Source organism: Equus asinus, chromosome 2 (genome assembly GCF_041296235.1).
Source record: "Equus asinus isolate D_3611 breed Donkey chromosome 2, EquAss-T2T_v2, whole genome shotgun sequence".
Lineage (NCBI taxonomy): Eukaryota > Metazoa > Chordata > Mammalia > Perissodactyla > Equidae > Equus > Equus asinus.
In genome coordinates this window covers 82,596,872-82,613,413 of record NC_091791.1, presented here as the reverse complement: position 1 = coordinate 82,613,413, position 16,542 = coordinate 82,596,872, and the positions used below count along the sequence as shown (strand labels likewise).

The window sequence follows — 16,542 nt, the reverse complement described above, 5'->3', positions numbered from 1 at the left end:
CTTTATTATCCCTCTCTTCAAGGGTCATTTCTTCTGTTTGTTTTAGCTTCCGTCTTTTACAGTGGTGCTTTCCTTGATTATTCACATTTAAGGAGGACCTACTAAAACCCGACTGGCACCACTGTGTTGATAGGGGTTATTACTGGATAAGCTTTCCATTAGATGACTCATTAGGGATCTAGTTTACTTGAGGGAATCTCTAGTGCCAGAATGTGGAAGACTGTCTGGAGCCATTCCATTTCTCCACAGAATTCCAACCATCACCCATCATCCTCTTGTTCCGTTCCCAGCCCAGCTCAGGCCAAGGAGATAAACTCCTAGCTATCTGTGTTCTACACTTACAGGTGGGATCAATTTTTCTTTATAATTGTATATACATACACATATGCAGTCAAAGCAACATACATTTTCTAACTGGAAATATCTGAAGTACCTTGAATTTAATCTATGGCCAAAACTAAAACAAAATTTTACCAAGGAAAAGAGAAAACATGAGGAAGAGAATATCTGAAATATTATAAATGTGCCAATGTGATGCTCACTGTTGAAATGTTTGCAATAGGAAAAATCATGGAAATAACCTAAATGTCTTTTTATCATGAACTAATTAAATAAATTATGATACACCTATGCAGTAGTATGGATGTGCTGATATGGAAAGATTTATAAGTTAGACTATGATTAGCTCCCCCCAAAAAAGTAAGGCTTGTACTTTTTGTACAAAAACATGTTTGTAATGTATTAATGATCCCATTTATAAAAATATCACGTGTGTACCTGTATATATAAAATATACATGTTGTTTTAGGATACATATTAATAGTTATATTTACACACATACATATATACTGTACATGTGGTACATTAACACAATTTCTGAAATAATATACAATGACAAAAATGGGGAAAAACAGAAGACAAGAGCAACACAATATGCAAGCCAGAAAGTAGATGGATGAGTGAAACAGATTCAAGAAAGCCAAACGAAACGTTTCCTCAATCCAGCAGTGAAGAGAGCTGAGAGCCAACCCAGTTTACCACAAACTCCTCAACAATAACTGGCTGTACCAAGTACCTGTGAAAATGGTAATGTGGAGGAGGGAGCCTAATATAAAGAGCCTTAGGTGAACACTATCTGAAAAGCACTTAGATTCCTAGGTCTTGACCCCTACTCAAGATTACTGGCTAACTGCCCATCTGGAGGTTTATTCCCCGAAGATGGTATGACACTTTCTGGCCCAAGCAACGTTAAAACTGCTGAAGGCACAGGTACAGGTGTGATGCTGAAATTAGGAGGATCAGTGAACATATGCATTCTAAAAATGCTAAGAATCTCCCCTTCCCTCTTCTCCGTTCCTCAACTAGATCCTAGAACACTGGAAGCCATTCTTTTACCCTCCAGTCAAAAGACTGGAAGACTCTTCTCTCTGGAATGCAACCAGTCTAAGAAAAAGACCTAAAGACCTAACAATGGGACTCCCCAAGAAATGGCCCACCCATTACTCTACAGTGAAGCTCAAAGTTGACAAGTTCCAACCACATGCTCAAGATTCCAAATTGGTTTTCAGTCCTCCTCTCACAGTTATGAGAAGACAGCCAAGAAAAAAGTCCTTCATAGGGAAGAGATCAAAACCATAAAGCAGGAAAAAGCAAACTGGAGGTAACTAACCATGCAAAAAAAGAAACACAACAAAATTTACAATCACTTTTGAAAGAAAGATGAAAATTAGAAAGGTAAGATAATGCACCCATTATACAAGAACAGAATGATATAAAAGTCTGCAGAAAATAAAGAGCTCTTGAAAATTAAGAACATTACAACTGTCAATAAGCATTATAGCAGTAAATTAAATAGTCAAAAAAAGGATTAGAAGATAAAGCTGGGGAAATTTCTATAAAATTAGAGGAAAAAGATAAAAGAACAAATAATAAGCCCTCCCCCAAAGATAAGCATATTGGAGTATACTGCAAAAGGTACAACAGTGATGTAATGACAGGTCAAAAAAGAGAAGAGTAAAACGCAGAGGAGAAAATAATCAACAAAACAATTCAAGAAAATCGTCCATTGGAACAGAAAGATAAGTTTCTAGAATGAAAGAGTCTAGCAAGTACACACCACATTGGATGAAAATACATCCACAAAAGGCATAATTGCTGTGAAATTTTATGATATTAGAAACAAAGATTCAAGACTCCAGAGAGAGGGAAAAGCAAAAAACAAGCAATAAAACAAGTCATATACAAAGAATCAGGAATTGGAAGAGCTCTGGACTTCACAGAAACAACACTGGAAGCAAAAAAAAAATTTAGCAACACCAATAAAATAATGAAGGACAATCTTCCAATACAGCAAAACCATGAACTGAATAAAGATATTTTCAGATGCGTACAGTCTAAAAATTTACTCTCCCTCATTCACTTGTTCTTAAAAAGTTAACTAGAGAATGTGCTCTACCACAAGGAGGGTATACCAGAGGGTAAAAAGAGTCATGAGATATCAAAAAAGAAGGAATTCCAAGGACTACTTTGAAGAGAGATCCCTAGAATGGGATCTCCCCAGGAAGAGAGCTGTACACCAGATATAGAAGGAAACCGGTCCACATAGTGCAGTGTTATTTCCAAAGAAAGTCATCACCAACATGCTTGCTGCCACCATACAGTCTTTGAACTCAACTAGATTCTTTATCCATAGTTAGCTTGTTTTAACCATGTGGTGATGAAATTCCAGCTCTCCCCTCAATGTCTTCTGTGCCATTACCCAGATAAGCTGACGACATCATTTTAACCAACACAAACATTTTATTTCAACCTACACCTGTAAAGCTAGAGGTATACTTGGTAAGCCTAGAATCAGAAAATACCTCTGTTATCACTACTCCCATTGAGGATATCCCCTCTGGTTATATACTATGACTACGTGAGATATTCTTGTATGGTGAGCCGTGACGTTTCCCACTACTCCTTTATGACCTCTCTCACTGAATTCACTTAGAGAGGCTTTGCAAACTCTAAAAGAAGCTGAATATGAAATCAGAATATGACCTAGAGACTCTATTCAGATAACATTCTCAGGAAGCCTTCAACTAAGCGGAAATATCACCTTTTCTTACACAGCTAGGCTTTCACTTACCACTCAGATTTTTAAAAACTAAACATATATATATATTATATAGAAAAATATATAGGAATATATAGGTGTAATACAATTCTAAAGAAAAGTAAAGGAATGATTACATTAAAGTCAGGATATAAATTACCTCTGAGGGAGACATACAGAATCCTTTTAAGTACAGGCATACCTCCTTTTATTGCACTTCATTTGACTGCACTTTGCAGATACTGTGTTTTCTTACAAATTGAAGGTTTGTGGCAACCCTTCATCGTGCAAGTCTATTGGCACCATTCTTCCAACAACATCTGCTCACTCAGTGTTTCTGTGTCACATTCTGGTAATCCTCGCAATATTTCAAACTTTTTATTATGATTCTATTTGTTACGGTGCTCTGTGACCAGAGATGTTTGCCATTACTATTGTGATTGTTTTGGGGTGCCATAAACCGTGTGGCAAACTTAATAAATGTGTGTGTTCTAACTACTCCACCGACTGGCCATTCCCCTCATCTCTCTCCCTCTCCTGAGACATTTCCATTCCCAGAGACACAACAATATTGAAATTTGACCAACTAATAACCCTACAATGGCCTCTAAGTTGTCAAGTGAAAGGAAGAGTTTCATGTCTCTCACTTTAAATCAAAAGCTAAAGCTTAGTGAGGAAGGCATGCCAAAAGCCAAGAGAGGACAAAAGCTAGGCTTCTTGCATCAAACAGTTAGCCAAGTTGTGAATGCAAAGGAAAAGTTCTTGAAGGAAATTAAAAGTGCTACTCCAGTGAACACACGAATGATAAGAAAGTCAAACAGCCTTATTGCTGATACAGCGAAAGTTTTAGTAGTCTGGATAGAAGATCAAACTAGCCACAATGTTCCCTGACATTGAAACCTAATCCAGAGCAAGGCCCTAACTCTCTTCAATTCTATGAAGGCTGAGAGAGGTGAGGAAGCTGCAGAAGAAAAGTATGAAGCTAGCAGAGGTTGGTTAATGAGGTTTAGGGAAAGAAGTCGTCTCCACAACATAAAAGTGCAAGGGGAAGCAGCAAGTGCTGATGTAGAAGCTGCAGCAAGTTACCCAGAACATCTAGCTAAGATAATTAATGAAGATGGCTGCAGTAAACAACAGATCTTCAATGCAGACAAAACCACCTTCCTCTGGAAGAAGACGCCATCTAGGACTTTCACAGCTGGAGAGGAAAAGTCAATGCCTGACTTCAAAACTCAAATGGACAGGCTGACTGTCTTGTTAGGGGCTAATGAAGCTGGTGACTTTAAGTTGAAGCCAATGCTCGTTTACCATTCCAAAAATCCTAGGGTTCTTAAAAATTATGCTGAATCTACTCTGCCTGTGCTCTACAAATGGAATAGCAAAGCCCGGCTGACAGCACATCTGTTTACAACATTGTTTACTGAATATTTTAAACCCAGTGTTGAGACCTACTGCTCAGAAAAAAAGATTCCTTTCAAAATATTACTGCTCATTGACAATGCGCCTGGATACCCAAGAACTCTAATGGGGACATACAATGAGATACATGTCGTTTTTATGTCTGCTAACACAACATCCATTCTGCAGCCCATGGATCAAGGAGTAATTTCAACTTTCAAGTCTTATTTAAGAAATACATTTTGTAAAGCTATAGCTGCCATGGATAGTGATTCCCCTGATGGATCTGGGCAAAGTACACTGAAAATCTTCTGCAGAGGATTCACCATTCTACATACCATTAAGAACACTTAGGATTCATGGGAAGAGGTCAAAATATCAACATCAACAGGAGTTTGGAAGAAGTTGATACTAAACCTCATGGATGACTTTGAGGGGTTCAAGACTTCAACAGAGGAAGTAACTGCAGAAGTGGTGGAAATAGCAAGAGAACTAGAATTAGAAGTAGAGCCTGACGACATGACTGAATTGCTGCCATCTCATGATAAAACTTTAACAGGTGAGGAGTTGCTTCTTACGGATGAGCAAAGAAAGTGGTTTCTGGAGATGGAATCTACTCTAGTGAAAATGGTGTTAAGATTGTTGAAATGACAACAAAACATTTGGAGTATTACATAAACTTAATTGATAAAGGAGTGGCAGAGTTTGAGAGCACTGAATACAAGTTTGAAAGAAGTTCTACTGGGCGTAAAATGATATCAAACAGCGTCACATGCTACAGAGAAATTTTCATGAAAGGAAGAATCAATCAATGTGGCAAACTTCATTGTTGTCTTATTTTAACAAACTGCCACAGCCACCCCAACTTTAGCAACCACCATCCTGATCAGTCAGCAGCCATCAACATCGAGACAAGACCCTCCACCCGCAGAAAGATAATTTGCTGAAGGTGCAAATGGTGGTTAGCATTTTTTAGCAATAAAATATTTTTTAATTAAGGTATGTACTTTTTTGTAGACATAATGCTATTGCACACTTAAGAGAGTACAGTATAGTGTAAATATAACTTTTATATGCACTGAGAAACCAAAAACTTCACATCTTGTTTTATTGCAATATTTGCCTTATTGTGGTGGTCTGGAACTGAACCCACTAATCTCTTAAGTATTATCTGTTTATCATTGTGGCAGACATAACAATATTCATATTATTCTTATTCATTAAATTATATATAAATATTTTCCACATACTGTTCTGTATGTCTGATATACTAGAAAATTACGAAAAATGAACTTTAGAATATTTACAGTATTTGGTTTACAGAATGAGTTCATGTAAATATCCATTTGAAATAAGAGACAAAAACCAATTTCCATTACATTCAAAATCAATAAAAATCCAAACTCTCAAGTTATGAGAAATGTAAAATATTTTTACCGAGATACATTACTTTACTTCATCTGGAAGATCAGATTCCTGCCTTCCCTGCCAGTCAGATGAACTAAATCTCCCCCCTCCAGTCCTTATTATTTTTATTATTTGATAGTTACACTTCATTCTACCTTAAATATTGAATAATAATGCCATCATTAATGAGATCATAACAGATGTAATCAAGACAAGCAGAGGTTGGTATTCTTTACAAAAAATTCAGTATAATTTTATAGTCTGATATTGCACAACACAAACTACGCTTTACATGGTGACAGAAAAAATGGTACCTGAAAAAAATAGTAACAGTATTATAGCGTGAATATTAAATTTTAACTAAAATTTAACGGTGGCCTTTAGATCTACTAGTAACAGAAATATTTCTAAGCCTCAATCAATGGCTGATTTTAAGTAATAATAGAGCCAACAAAATTCTGGTTCAATAATTTGATTATGTCACTGAATTACCCTTATAGAATTTGATTTATAAAAACTAAAAACAAATACTTGCATACAATAAGGTGTTTGTTATGTTTACCTTGAAGTCCATTAAGGATAGAAGTTATTTCTATGGATTTAATATGAGCTGTATCAGAGTTTTTGGCATCAGTAAGATCCAGTTTGGACACCATTTCAGGAGACGGATTTGTCTGAAATGGTGGTTTTGACAACCGCCGAAGTTTACAGTTCTTAGGAGAATACTTTTCATCTTTGTCTTTTTCTTTGTCTAATTTATTCTAGGTTAAGAAAAAAGTTATCTCATGTTAGCCATAATTTATCATGAGGCATTTATTAGTAACAATGGTAATATTCATTTTTAACTCAAAGTTATAGAATATACTAGTAAATAACATAAAAAGAACATAAAAAGTCCCTCAAAACACCCAGAGATGATTTTTCAGTTATTTAACAAATACTGCAGGATGAGCAAAAAGTTTTTGCCTAATACTTATATTTTAATAGTGGAAATAAATTAGCAATCAAATAGGTGATTAAGACTAGCAAACCTCCACACTGCTAATAATTGGTTACAAATTCTTCAAAATTAAATCACAATAGGCTTAAATTAAATATTCATTAAAAAAAGAGAAACAATTTCAACCTAACAGTTTTAAAACCTGTAACATTCACAATACAAAATGTTGGTTGGGAATGACAAAATTCCAAATATCTTTATTCAGTTGACAGCTGGGAGCTGTAAAGTGAAGTTGGGCCAATCTTCCTATCTCACTGATAAGTTAAGGTTTCAGGAAAAAATGAGAAATTTTCTCAAATTCTCTGTTTACAAATAGTTGAGCAGAGGCTAACTAATATATTTCCTAGAAACTTTTTTTTTTTTTAAAGATTTTATTTTTACTTTTTCTCCCCGAAGACCCCCGGTATATAGTTGCGTATTTTTAGTTGTGGGTCTTTCCAGTTGTGGCATGTGGGATGCCGCCTCAGCATGGCTTGATGAACAGTGCCATGTCCATGCCCAGGATCCAAACTGGCGAAACCCTGGGCCGCCGAAGTGCAGCGCGCGAACTTAACCACTTGGCCACTGGGCCGGTCCCCTGGAAACTATTTTTAAAACTTGTTTTTAAAATAATTTATAGGAAAAATAATTTATACAAACTCTCTAAGTGATGATGTAGAGCATGACACAGCAGTAAACAATTCTGAGGTCCTGTTATATAGTCAGACTACAGAATTTGAGCGAATAGTTTCACAATTTTTCCAAAGATGGTACATAGCTAGTATCCTTCTGGATACATAGAAAAGTTAATTCTTTACATTTTATAGATGTTTTAGGGTAGCAGTTCTCCAAGTGTGGACCCTGGCCCAGCAACATTAGCATCTTTTGGGAATTTGTTAGAAATGAAAACTCCTGGAACCAGACTCAGATCAAGTAAATCAGAAACCCTGGGGATGGCACCCAACAATCTGAGTTTCAAGTCCTCCAGGTGACTGTGATAGCCACTCAAGTGTGACTTAGGGCATCTGGGCTTAATTCTCAGAATGCATTGAGAAGGCTTATGTGTAGGAATACTACCACAACCTATCAATGATTAGTGCTTTTCCAATTTTTCTACTATTGCCAGCCGTTTCATCACTTCATTACTTTATACCAGAGGTCATAAGATACCATGCATTCTGAAGGCAGAAATAAGTCTACCTCACTCAAAAGTTCAAACATGGCTTTTAATGGCTGTCAGAGGACAGGCTTGAAAACAGTGGTTCTCAGAGTTAGATGAGATAGAGAGAGGGAGAAATGTACAATATCAAATATTTTCTAGGAAGCTTTTTCAAAATTCACATGCTTCTTCCCATATAACCAGCAATTTTAATATGCCTGGGAGGGGCCAAGAACTGAAATGAGAACTAAACAAATACTTACAAAAAGCTCCCCAGGTAACATTCTAATATTGCTTCCCCCACATCTACCCTATTTTTTACCTGAGAAATACTACTCCTAAAATTCGCTTTGTGTAAGGAAATTGGCTTTTTGGTGCCACACGCACAAAATTCTTTCGGTAACCACAAACAATGTTAAATATAGCATGATTTCCACACTGTCCAATAAAGACCAGGAGTGAAGATGAAAAGGGGTTTGTGAAGAAGTCCTGAGCTGTAGCTACTAAGTTGCCATAACAAGACTTTGAAAACAGGGGCCTAATTTTACACTGAAAAAAGAATAACCTCTTTAGGGGAAAGTTTTCACTATGTGGGGCCACTAGGGTATCATTTAGCAGGAAAGTAAATAGCTCCTCACATAGAATACAAAAATTGAAACTTTGGGGCTGGCCCCATGGGCAAGTGGTTAAGTTCGCGTGCTCTGCTTTGGCGGCCCAGGGTTTCACCAGTTCGAATCCTGGGCACGGACATGGCACCACTCACTAAGCCACGCTGAAGCAGCGTGCCACATGCCACAACTAGAAGGACCCACAACTAAAAATACACAACTATGTACCGGGGAGCTTTGGGAGAAAAAGGAAAAATAAAATCTTTAAAAAAAAAAAAAAGAAAAGAAAATTGAAATTTCATGAGAACTATTAAACACCTCAACTATATATACCAAAGTATAAAAAAGCCATTAAAAAGATAAAAAAATATTCTAAAACCTAATTAATGGTCTACTTTCTAATAAAACATTAAAAAGATTTAGTCTTAGAACGAATAAGAGTAATTTTATCATACATAAAAGTAACATTAATTTCCACACAAGCTCATTAGTAGATTCCCCATGGTATCTATGTAGAGTGTGGCTAACAGGATCTTGTGAACATACTCTAAAGTCAGACAAAGACCAAGAGAAAAAGAAGAGTTGCAGATAGATTCTCCTCTGCCATGAGATACCTCCTTTTTTCCTCTGAGTAGTTTACAGCTATTACAGTAACCCAGGGCTCCCGGCCACATCACTTTCTGGCTGCTAGCTGGAGACCACAAGGTGGGAGTGGGTTGAAATGGATGAGTGAAATCTGACTGAGTGGCCTTATACACCGTCGGAACTGAAAAAGCCTCAAAGATCATTTAGTACTGTTTCCAAAACGCCATTCCATAAACTGACAATATTAACTGCACTCAAATCTAGCTAAATTTGCTAGATAAACTGCCAAATCTAGCTCAATTTGCTATTTCAAGGACAACTCTACTAACACGCACACACACTTTATGCATCATTTTGAAGGAAAAGTTCTTAAATTAAGAGCTACGATGTTTAACAAAATAAGCACTTACCTTTATTTTCTTTCGATGTTTTATCTTTGGCACATTTTTATCAGCAGGTCTTACTATTTTATCTGCTTTAATCCATTCATCATATCTAAAATTAAAAGAAACTAATATAAATATGCAAAACACATATCCCAGAAGTAACTATGCCATATTAAAGAGAAACTCATAAACAGAATCATAACATTCTAGAACTGAAAAAGGACCCTGGAGATCATTTAGTTCAACTCCTGGGCTCAATAAATAAAGCTACCAATGCCCAAAGAAAGAGATGAAGTGACTTGTCCAAGGACATCACATCAGCTACTGGCTGAACCAAGACTAGAAAACAAGATCTCTTGACCCCTAGACTAGCACTCCTTACTCTGCTACATGAAAGAGAAGCGAAATCTGTATATTAACTATTAAGAGAAATCACAGTATTTTCTATACTTTGTTTACTCTACTTTGTTTTGTTCTTAAGCAGCAAGTAGGCAATTTTATTTCTAGACAGATCAGGAAGCTAAGGCAATATGCTCCAGTTTTAAATGACATTGTGTGATAGAAGAACATAGTACTATAACTTATGGACAATGCAAAATCACCAAGAAAAAAATACCTTCTCATAAAATACTAGGAAAGCATTACTCCACCAAATTTTTCAGTATTCCGAGATTCCTACATGTACAGACAGCTAAAAGTCAACAGCTGTGATGACCTCTCCACTGATTGCAATAAAGCTATTTGTTTAAAGCAAAAAAGAAAAAGTTTATTTTTTATAAAAACTCAGCTGAAAGAATACTAAAAACAAATTAACCTCCTTTTATGTTCAAAAGTTACATACATTTATTCTGGAAAATGGAAAATTCACAGACATTTTTAGCTTCAGAACATGAACAAGAAAATGAGCTTTTAAATTAAAACGTCCTCATTATTGGAAGTACTAAATGAAGTAATAAAGGCCCTAAGTCAGGAAGTAAATGACTTGGGTCATTACATGACTAATCAATTATATGCTTGCTCTAGAGGAGGCCTGGAAAGCATCTGTAACAACTCCCAGGCAGAATCTTACTGCTGGTGCAAACTACTGACTGCAATAAAGCTGAGGGCTCAACCTCATACAATGGGTTATGTTTGTAGCTTCTGGAAGCTGCTGAGGGCCACAATGATAATTAGAGAGAGGGAGGAAGAAATGGAATGAGTTCTAGGAAATCTCTTCCTAATCCCTGCTAACTAGTTATGTGGCCCTGATCAAGCCTTTCTCAGCATCAGATTTAGTTTATTCCGCAGAAAATAAGACATTAAAAAATAAAATAAAAAATAAAACTGCATACCATATACGGGGTTTTTTCCTTAAAGATTGGCCCTGAGCTAACATCTGTTGCCAATCTTCTTTTTTTTCTTTTCTTTTTCTTCTTCTCCTCCCGAAAGCCCCTCAGTACATAGCTGTGTACTCTAATTGTAGGTCCTTCTAGTTGAGCTATGTGGGACGCTGCCTCAGCATGGCTTGATGAGCGGTGCTAGGTCTGCATCCAGGACCTGAACCGGTGAAATCCTGGGCCGCCGAAGCAGAGCACGCGAACTTAACCACTCGGCCACGGGGCAGGCCACTGATTTTTTGAGGATTAAATATATGATAAGTACTTTGAAAAGTTTTAAAGCAAATATTATTCTTCTACTAAACACATTTTTTTTGGTATTTATACTGACACAGTAGCCCCTACCTATGTATTTACAGTGTTTTTAATTTTCCCACTAATACTGAAAATTGCATATGCTTGAGAAGACAGCTCCTTCCAAAACTGGAGCGAAGATGGAGAATGAACCGATAATATCTCCGCCCTCTGCAAAGTTGAATGTGAATTCCTAGAAGTTGCTCTTATTTGAATATAGTTATGGAAATCAATGCTATGTACTTTGTTTAAAAGAAAACAAATAAGCTTTCTAGTTTCTTATGAGATAAACTGAAGATAGTTCATGATGGTTACGCGTAATGTCAAAGTAAATTAAACAAAGACATAATAGTTTTTTACCTTTCTTAACCAAAGACTATCCGTTACGTAGTTAGTTTTATAATACCAGACATCTTTACTAGCGATAAGAATACTACTCAGTTCAACTTGGGTTTTTGACATGAATTATACTTCAAATTAGGGTAAAACAGCAGCTTTCAATTTACAACTGCCACCACAATATTGTACATTTGTATATTTTACATGGAGCACCAAACACATCAAACAAGCAAAAAACAGTTACTGCCTCCATAGTTAAAGTGTTCACTGTGATAAAGTAAGATTTCTTTATGACTCAGAAATAATGTATGTTGCTTAAATCTCTTAGGAACAAGGCAGAAGGAACATATACATAAAAAAAATAATGGCTACTCAGTATGGTACAAGCTGATGCCCACTGTCTAAGATCCACCAGTGTACAGATGTTATATGATAATCATTTTCTCCTCCTCTCAATTATAAAGTGAGGATGGTATGAGAGGACTAGTTATCAGAGGAATTTAAGTAGTGAGTATGGATGTGGAAAGACTGTTGGACCAGGCAGGAAACAAGACAAATTCTGGAATTAGATGAAATAAACTACATCTAAAATATCTGAATAGTAATACTTAAACACTACGGTCTTACCATTCTAGATAACAATTTTATTTTAAAATTACTGAATATTCTGTATGGTTTTAGGAGAGTCCTTGGAAAATTCTTTAGATATGTTTCCTACTGGAGTAATTACATGGTAACTTATGGTTCTATAAATATTAGCTAATATTATGACTCCTTTATTATTTGCCTCCTTCCATTCTTTCTCAGCGCTTTTTGTTTGTTTGGGCATTCCCTTTTTCTGACACTATTCTTTTAGATTTTTTCTATTCTCAGCCAGATTTATGCCCTCTTTTTATAAAACATAATATTGTTATTGTTATAATAGCATTTAGAACTAGAACATGCTTGGAAAACCTATCAATTAATTTCTTTCACAGATTAAAAAACACAAACGATGGAAGCGAATTGACCTTGCAAGCTATAGGCCTGCCAAAAAGCACTATGCAGAGTTAGAAAAGAACGGGAAATGGACTGCCTGTTAAAACAGTGTAATACCAGATGATGGTAGAGGGGACATGCAGGTCCTGTTGAGAGTAAGCACAGAGAAGAGTAACAGATCAGCAACTGAAAAAAACCTCATTAAAAATGCACAGTATGAACTAACCCATGATAAGGGTGAAAATAATGTGTGAGAATTTTGGTTGAGGGAGCTTCTTCAAATTACAAATGCCCTTACTAAACAGAGGTTGAAGATATTTCAAAACTTAATGAGGTACTAAATAGCACTTCAGTTGCCTGATTAATCCTTACGAGGAAAAAAAAGATCAGAATATAAACTGCTCTAACTAACCACTGTATTTTAAAAATAGGAAATGTTCTTTCCCTTTATGTAAATTACTCATTACAGTGTTATTCAAGTGTTCTATTTTCCTTACAGAATACTTTCAAAGAACAGAAAGAATAGAAACACAAATTCAGGTGGGAAAAAAACAAAAGCTGGCGCCAAAAAGAATATCAACATTTCCTACAGACATTAAATTATATAAGAGCTAGACCAACTTAATTTTGATTTTACTAGTGCCAGTTAATTTAAATAAAGGAAGCAATATTAGAGGGTCAAGATCTCTGATTCCCTACCAAATACCAAGTATAAAGACTTGAATGAGGGGAATTTAGTTCGAACTACAAAAAAAAAGCTGCAGTTGATCCTGTTTATTCTATATAAACTTAAGACTTTTTATACAGTATGTTGAATATATATTAAAAGAGACTACAACACATTTACTTTAGGTATAAGAGATAAGAAAGTAGTCCATGAAGATAGAAAATGGGAAAGTTTAGCTCAAACTTAAGTATCTTAAATGCCATAAAAATTGAAATTACTGGGAAGTGGCAAACAGCAGAAAATTGCAGCTAAGAAATAGAAGACCATAAAACATTTCTCAGTTTCTCTCTGGGGTATCAAATAGGATAGCCATTCATCCCTCAAAATACATTCTTAAAGAATACAAAATCTTAACGAAGTCAAATACAAAATTTTTGGTTTTAAAATGCTTCTAGTCCTTTTCTTTCATTCTTTTTTTTTCAGGGAAAGATTAGCCTTGAACTAACATCTGTTGCCAATCTTCCTCATTTTTCTTCCTTCCCCAAAGCCCCAGTACATAGTTGTATACCCTAGTTGTAAGTTGTTCTAGTTCTTCTATGTGAGCAGCCACCATAGCATGGCAACTGACAGATGACTGGTGTGGTTCTGCAACCGGAAGCAAATCAGGGCCACCAAAGCAGTGAGCACCAAACTTTAACCACTAGGCCATCAGGGCTGGCTCTCTAGTCCTTTTCTCAGACATCCCCAAATATACAGACAAGCTGCCCTTCCTTCAGCTACAATGGTTATCCCTGCACAGGGGCTCTCCAATATTCCTGACTCTGCTTTAAGTACCATAGAGGAAATCAAGACATTAGAACACATATTTTGATGAGGTCTCTCTACTGTGTAGGAAGAACCCTATTTAACAGCTATTTAGGGAAGAGGTCTTCAGAGAAACCACTTTATTGTTAAATACGTAAATTTCTCTGTAAGGATAGCAGGCCTGTTGCTGTCAGCTATCACGTTTAGTGATAATGTAGCTTGAGAACTAGGAGAGAAATTTAAGCTAAGCGGTTGGCCTACAAGCAAATGACTAGCAATTTTAGATACAAGCAACAGAGTTTTATGAGACTGTCTGAGGAAAACCAGGTAGTTTGGATTACTGATATGAACTATCCCGTCTTTAACTGAACTTTACCTTTAGAAACTATTAACAGAAGAGAGTAACTGGCCTCTTCGTGAGAAAAGGAAATATAGTTTGCCAGGGCACAAAGAAAAAAGGATTACCAAATTCTTCCATTTAAAAACAAATATCAAAAAACAAATATTGAAACAAATATTAAAAACAAATATTTAAAAAATATTAAAACAAATACTAAAAACAAATACTGAATTAGAAAATTAAGACTAAGTCTATTAGCGACTAGACCATACCTTTTCAATTCAGTTATCAATAGTTCATTGTAATTGATGCATGGAATCCAGACAATATCTTATCTGATATTTAACTAAAGAACTAAGGAAAATATTTTCAAAGTATATATATGACTTATCTCAGAATATTTTTACTGAGATCATCTAATATTCAACTAATGGGACAAACATGAAAGAACAGATGCATGAGCAATTCCTTTAACTTCTAAAAGTCTGCTCCCTGATCTATATAAAATGAAGGAGCTGGGCCAGATGATCCCCAAAACGAAAAATTATATGAAACTCCAAGACTAAAAGTATGCATGTGGGCCTATTCACTCAACAAATACTTCTGAGGTACCTATCATGTGATAGGTTCTGTGCTGGGCACTAGGCATTCAGCAACGAATGCAGCACAGCTCCTTCCTGCAAGGAGCTTACAATTTAACAGAGAGCAACACTAAGTAGTAATTACAAAAGTAACAGTACAAACCTTCTGATCTTCTGAAAGAAGAAGCCACATAAATATTTGAATTTTTAAAATGTGTTGAATTAATATATTTATACAAAGCTAGAAGGAATCATTCAGAGACCATAGCATGCTTGCTCTCACCAGAGAAAAGCAGTTCTAAAAAGAAAGCTTTATGATTTTTGTTTGGATCTGTTGGCAAATCATCCAAGAAATCATTCAGCAATAATAAAAGTGGAAAAGAATGTTAGTCAACCAGACATAAGGTACCAAAATGGTTACTGTGCCCACAACAATTCAGATTTTGGTTCTTCTTAAACCCAACTAAACCATTTTCAAAGAAATATTATCAGCATGTATTAATAGATACCCAAAAGACATAATCTTAGAGATTGAAAAAAAATTACATGGAGAATAAAGATATTTTAAAACTAATTTCATAAGCAAAACCAAACTGACTTAATACTTAAAAACTATGTGAAATATGTATATAGATTATTAAAAAAGATACAATTTAATAGCCACTCATTAATTTAAGTAAAATGTTAGAATCATTTGTATTTTGTTTTCTGTAATGGATAGATTCATTTAATAACTGCTAAACAATACGTATTTTATGTCTTGCCTATCTATACACAAAAAAGTTAATATATGCCACATAACTAACAACTTTTAAAAAGCTCACATCTAAAGTGGAAATTTAGGCTATCTTAGTAAGGAAAGAATTTTTCGCTCTTAAGAAAATATGAGGAAAAAAAAGCATGACATTGTAATAGGAAAAAAGACAAAGTCATGATGAAAAGCAGTACTACTTATTATTTACTATAAACTTTACAAGCAAGGTTATTGATATTTACGAATTTTCTATAACAATCTCAATTTATGCATATTTTTAATCTAAGAGAATATCTAAAGCAAAATTTATGAAAAGACCCACTGAACACAATTTAACGCTTTTAGTCATATACTTAAGATATAACAAAACAAAAAGTATTATTGAAAAAATAAAATTCTAAGCCTGCTATTAACATTTCATATTTCCAGTTCATATAACACTATTAAATCCACAAAGACATAGGAATGGTGTTCATGATAACAAAGAAGATAACAGTAGAATGACAGAAACATGAATAATCATATTTAAGATTTGACACAAACAGTGCAAGGGAATGGTATATAATTTTATCAATCAGGTTTCCTAGGGAATTTAGCTCTGTAAAATAAAACAAAGGCATAGTCTTGGGGCAGAGGTAATATGTAATGTTAAGAATACATCACAGAGAATTGTACCAGGCTTATAAAGACCACTGCAAATGGTTAACAATTGTGGCACTCACTGTATTTTGTGATGCAGATAATAACTTTTAAAAGTACTCCCCCAAAGATTACTTTATTAATATTTGAT

General features: G+C 35.3%; 1 protein-coding gene across 7 annotated transcripts in view; it reads right to left on the bottom strand.

Moving 5' to 3' along the window:
- Nucleotides 1–16,542, bottom strand: part of ARID4B (AT-rich interaction domain 4B) — a 148,716-nt gene that overhangs the window by 17,430 nt on the left and 114,744 nt on the right. For all 7 annotated transcript variants that reach the window (XR_011496252.1, XM_014846555.3, XM_070492328.1 and 4 more), the window contains 2 exons: nucleotides 9,644–9,728; nucleotides 6,465–6,663 (listed from right to left, as the gene is read on the bottom strand). Coding sequence is in view for 6 of the 7 variants with exons in the window: in XM_014846555.3 (XP_014702041.2) it covers nucleotides 6,465–6,663; nucleotides 9,644–9,728 (284 nt within the window). In the remaining variant the exon portion in view is untranslated. The remainder of the gene's footprint in view (nucleotides 1–6,464; nucleotides 6,664–9,643; nucleotides 9,729–16,542) is intronic.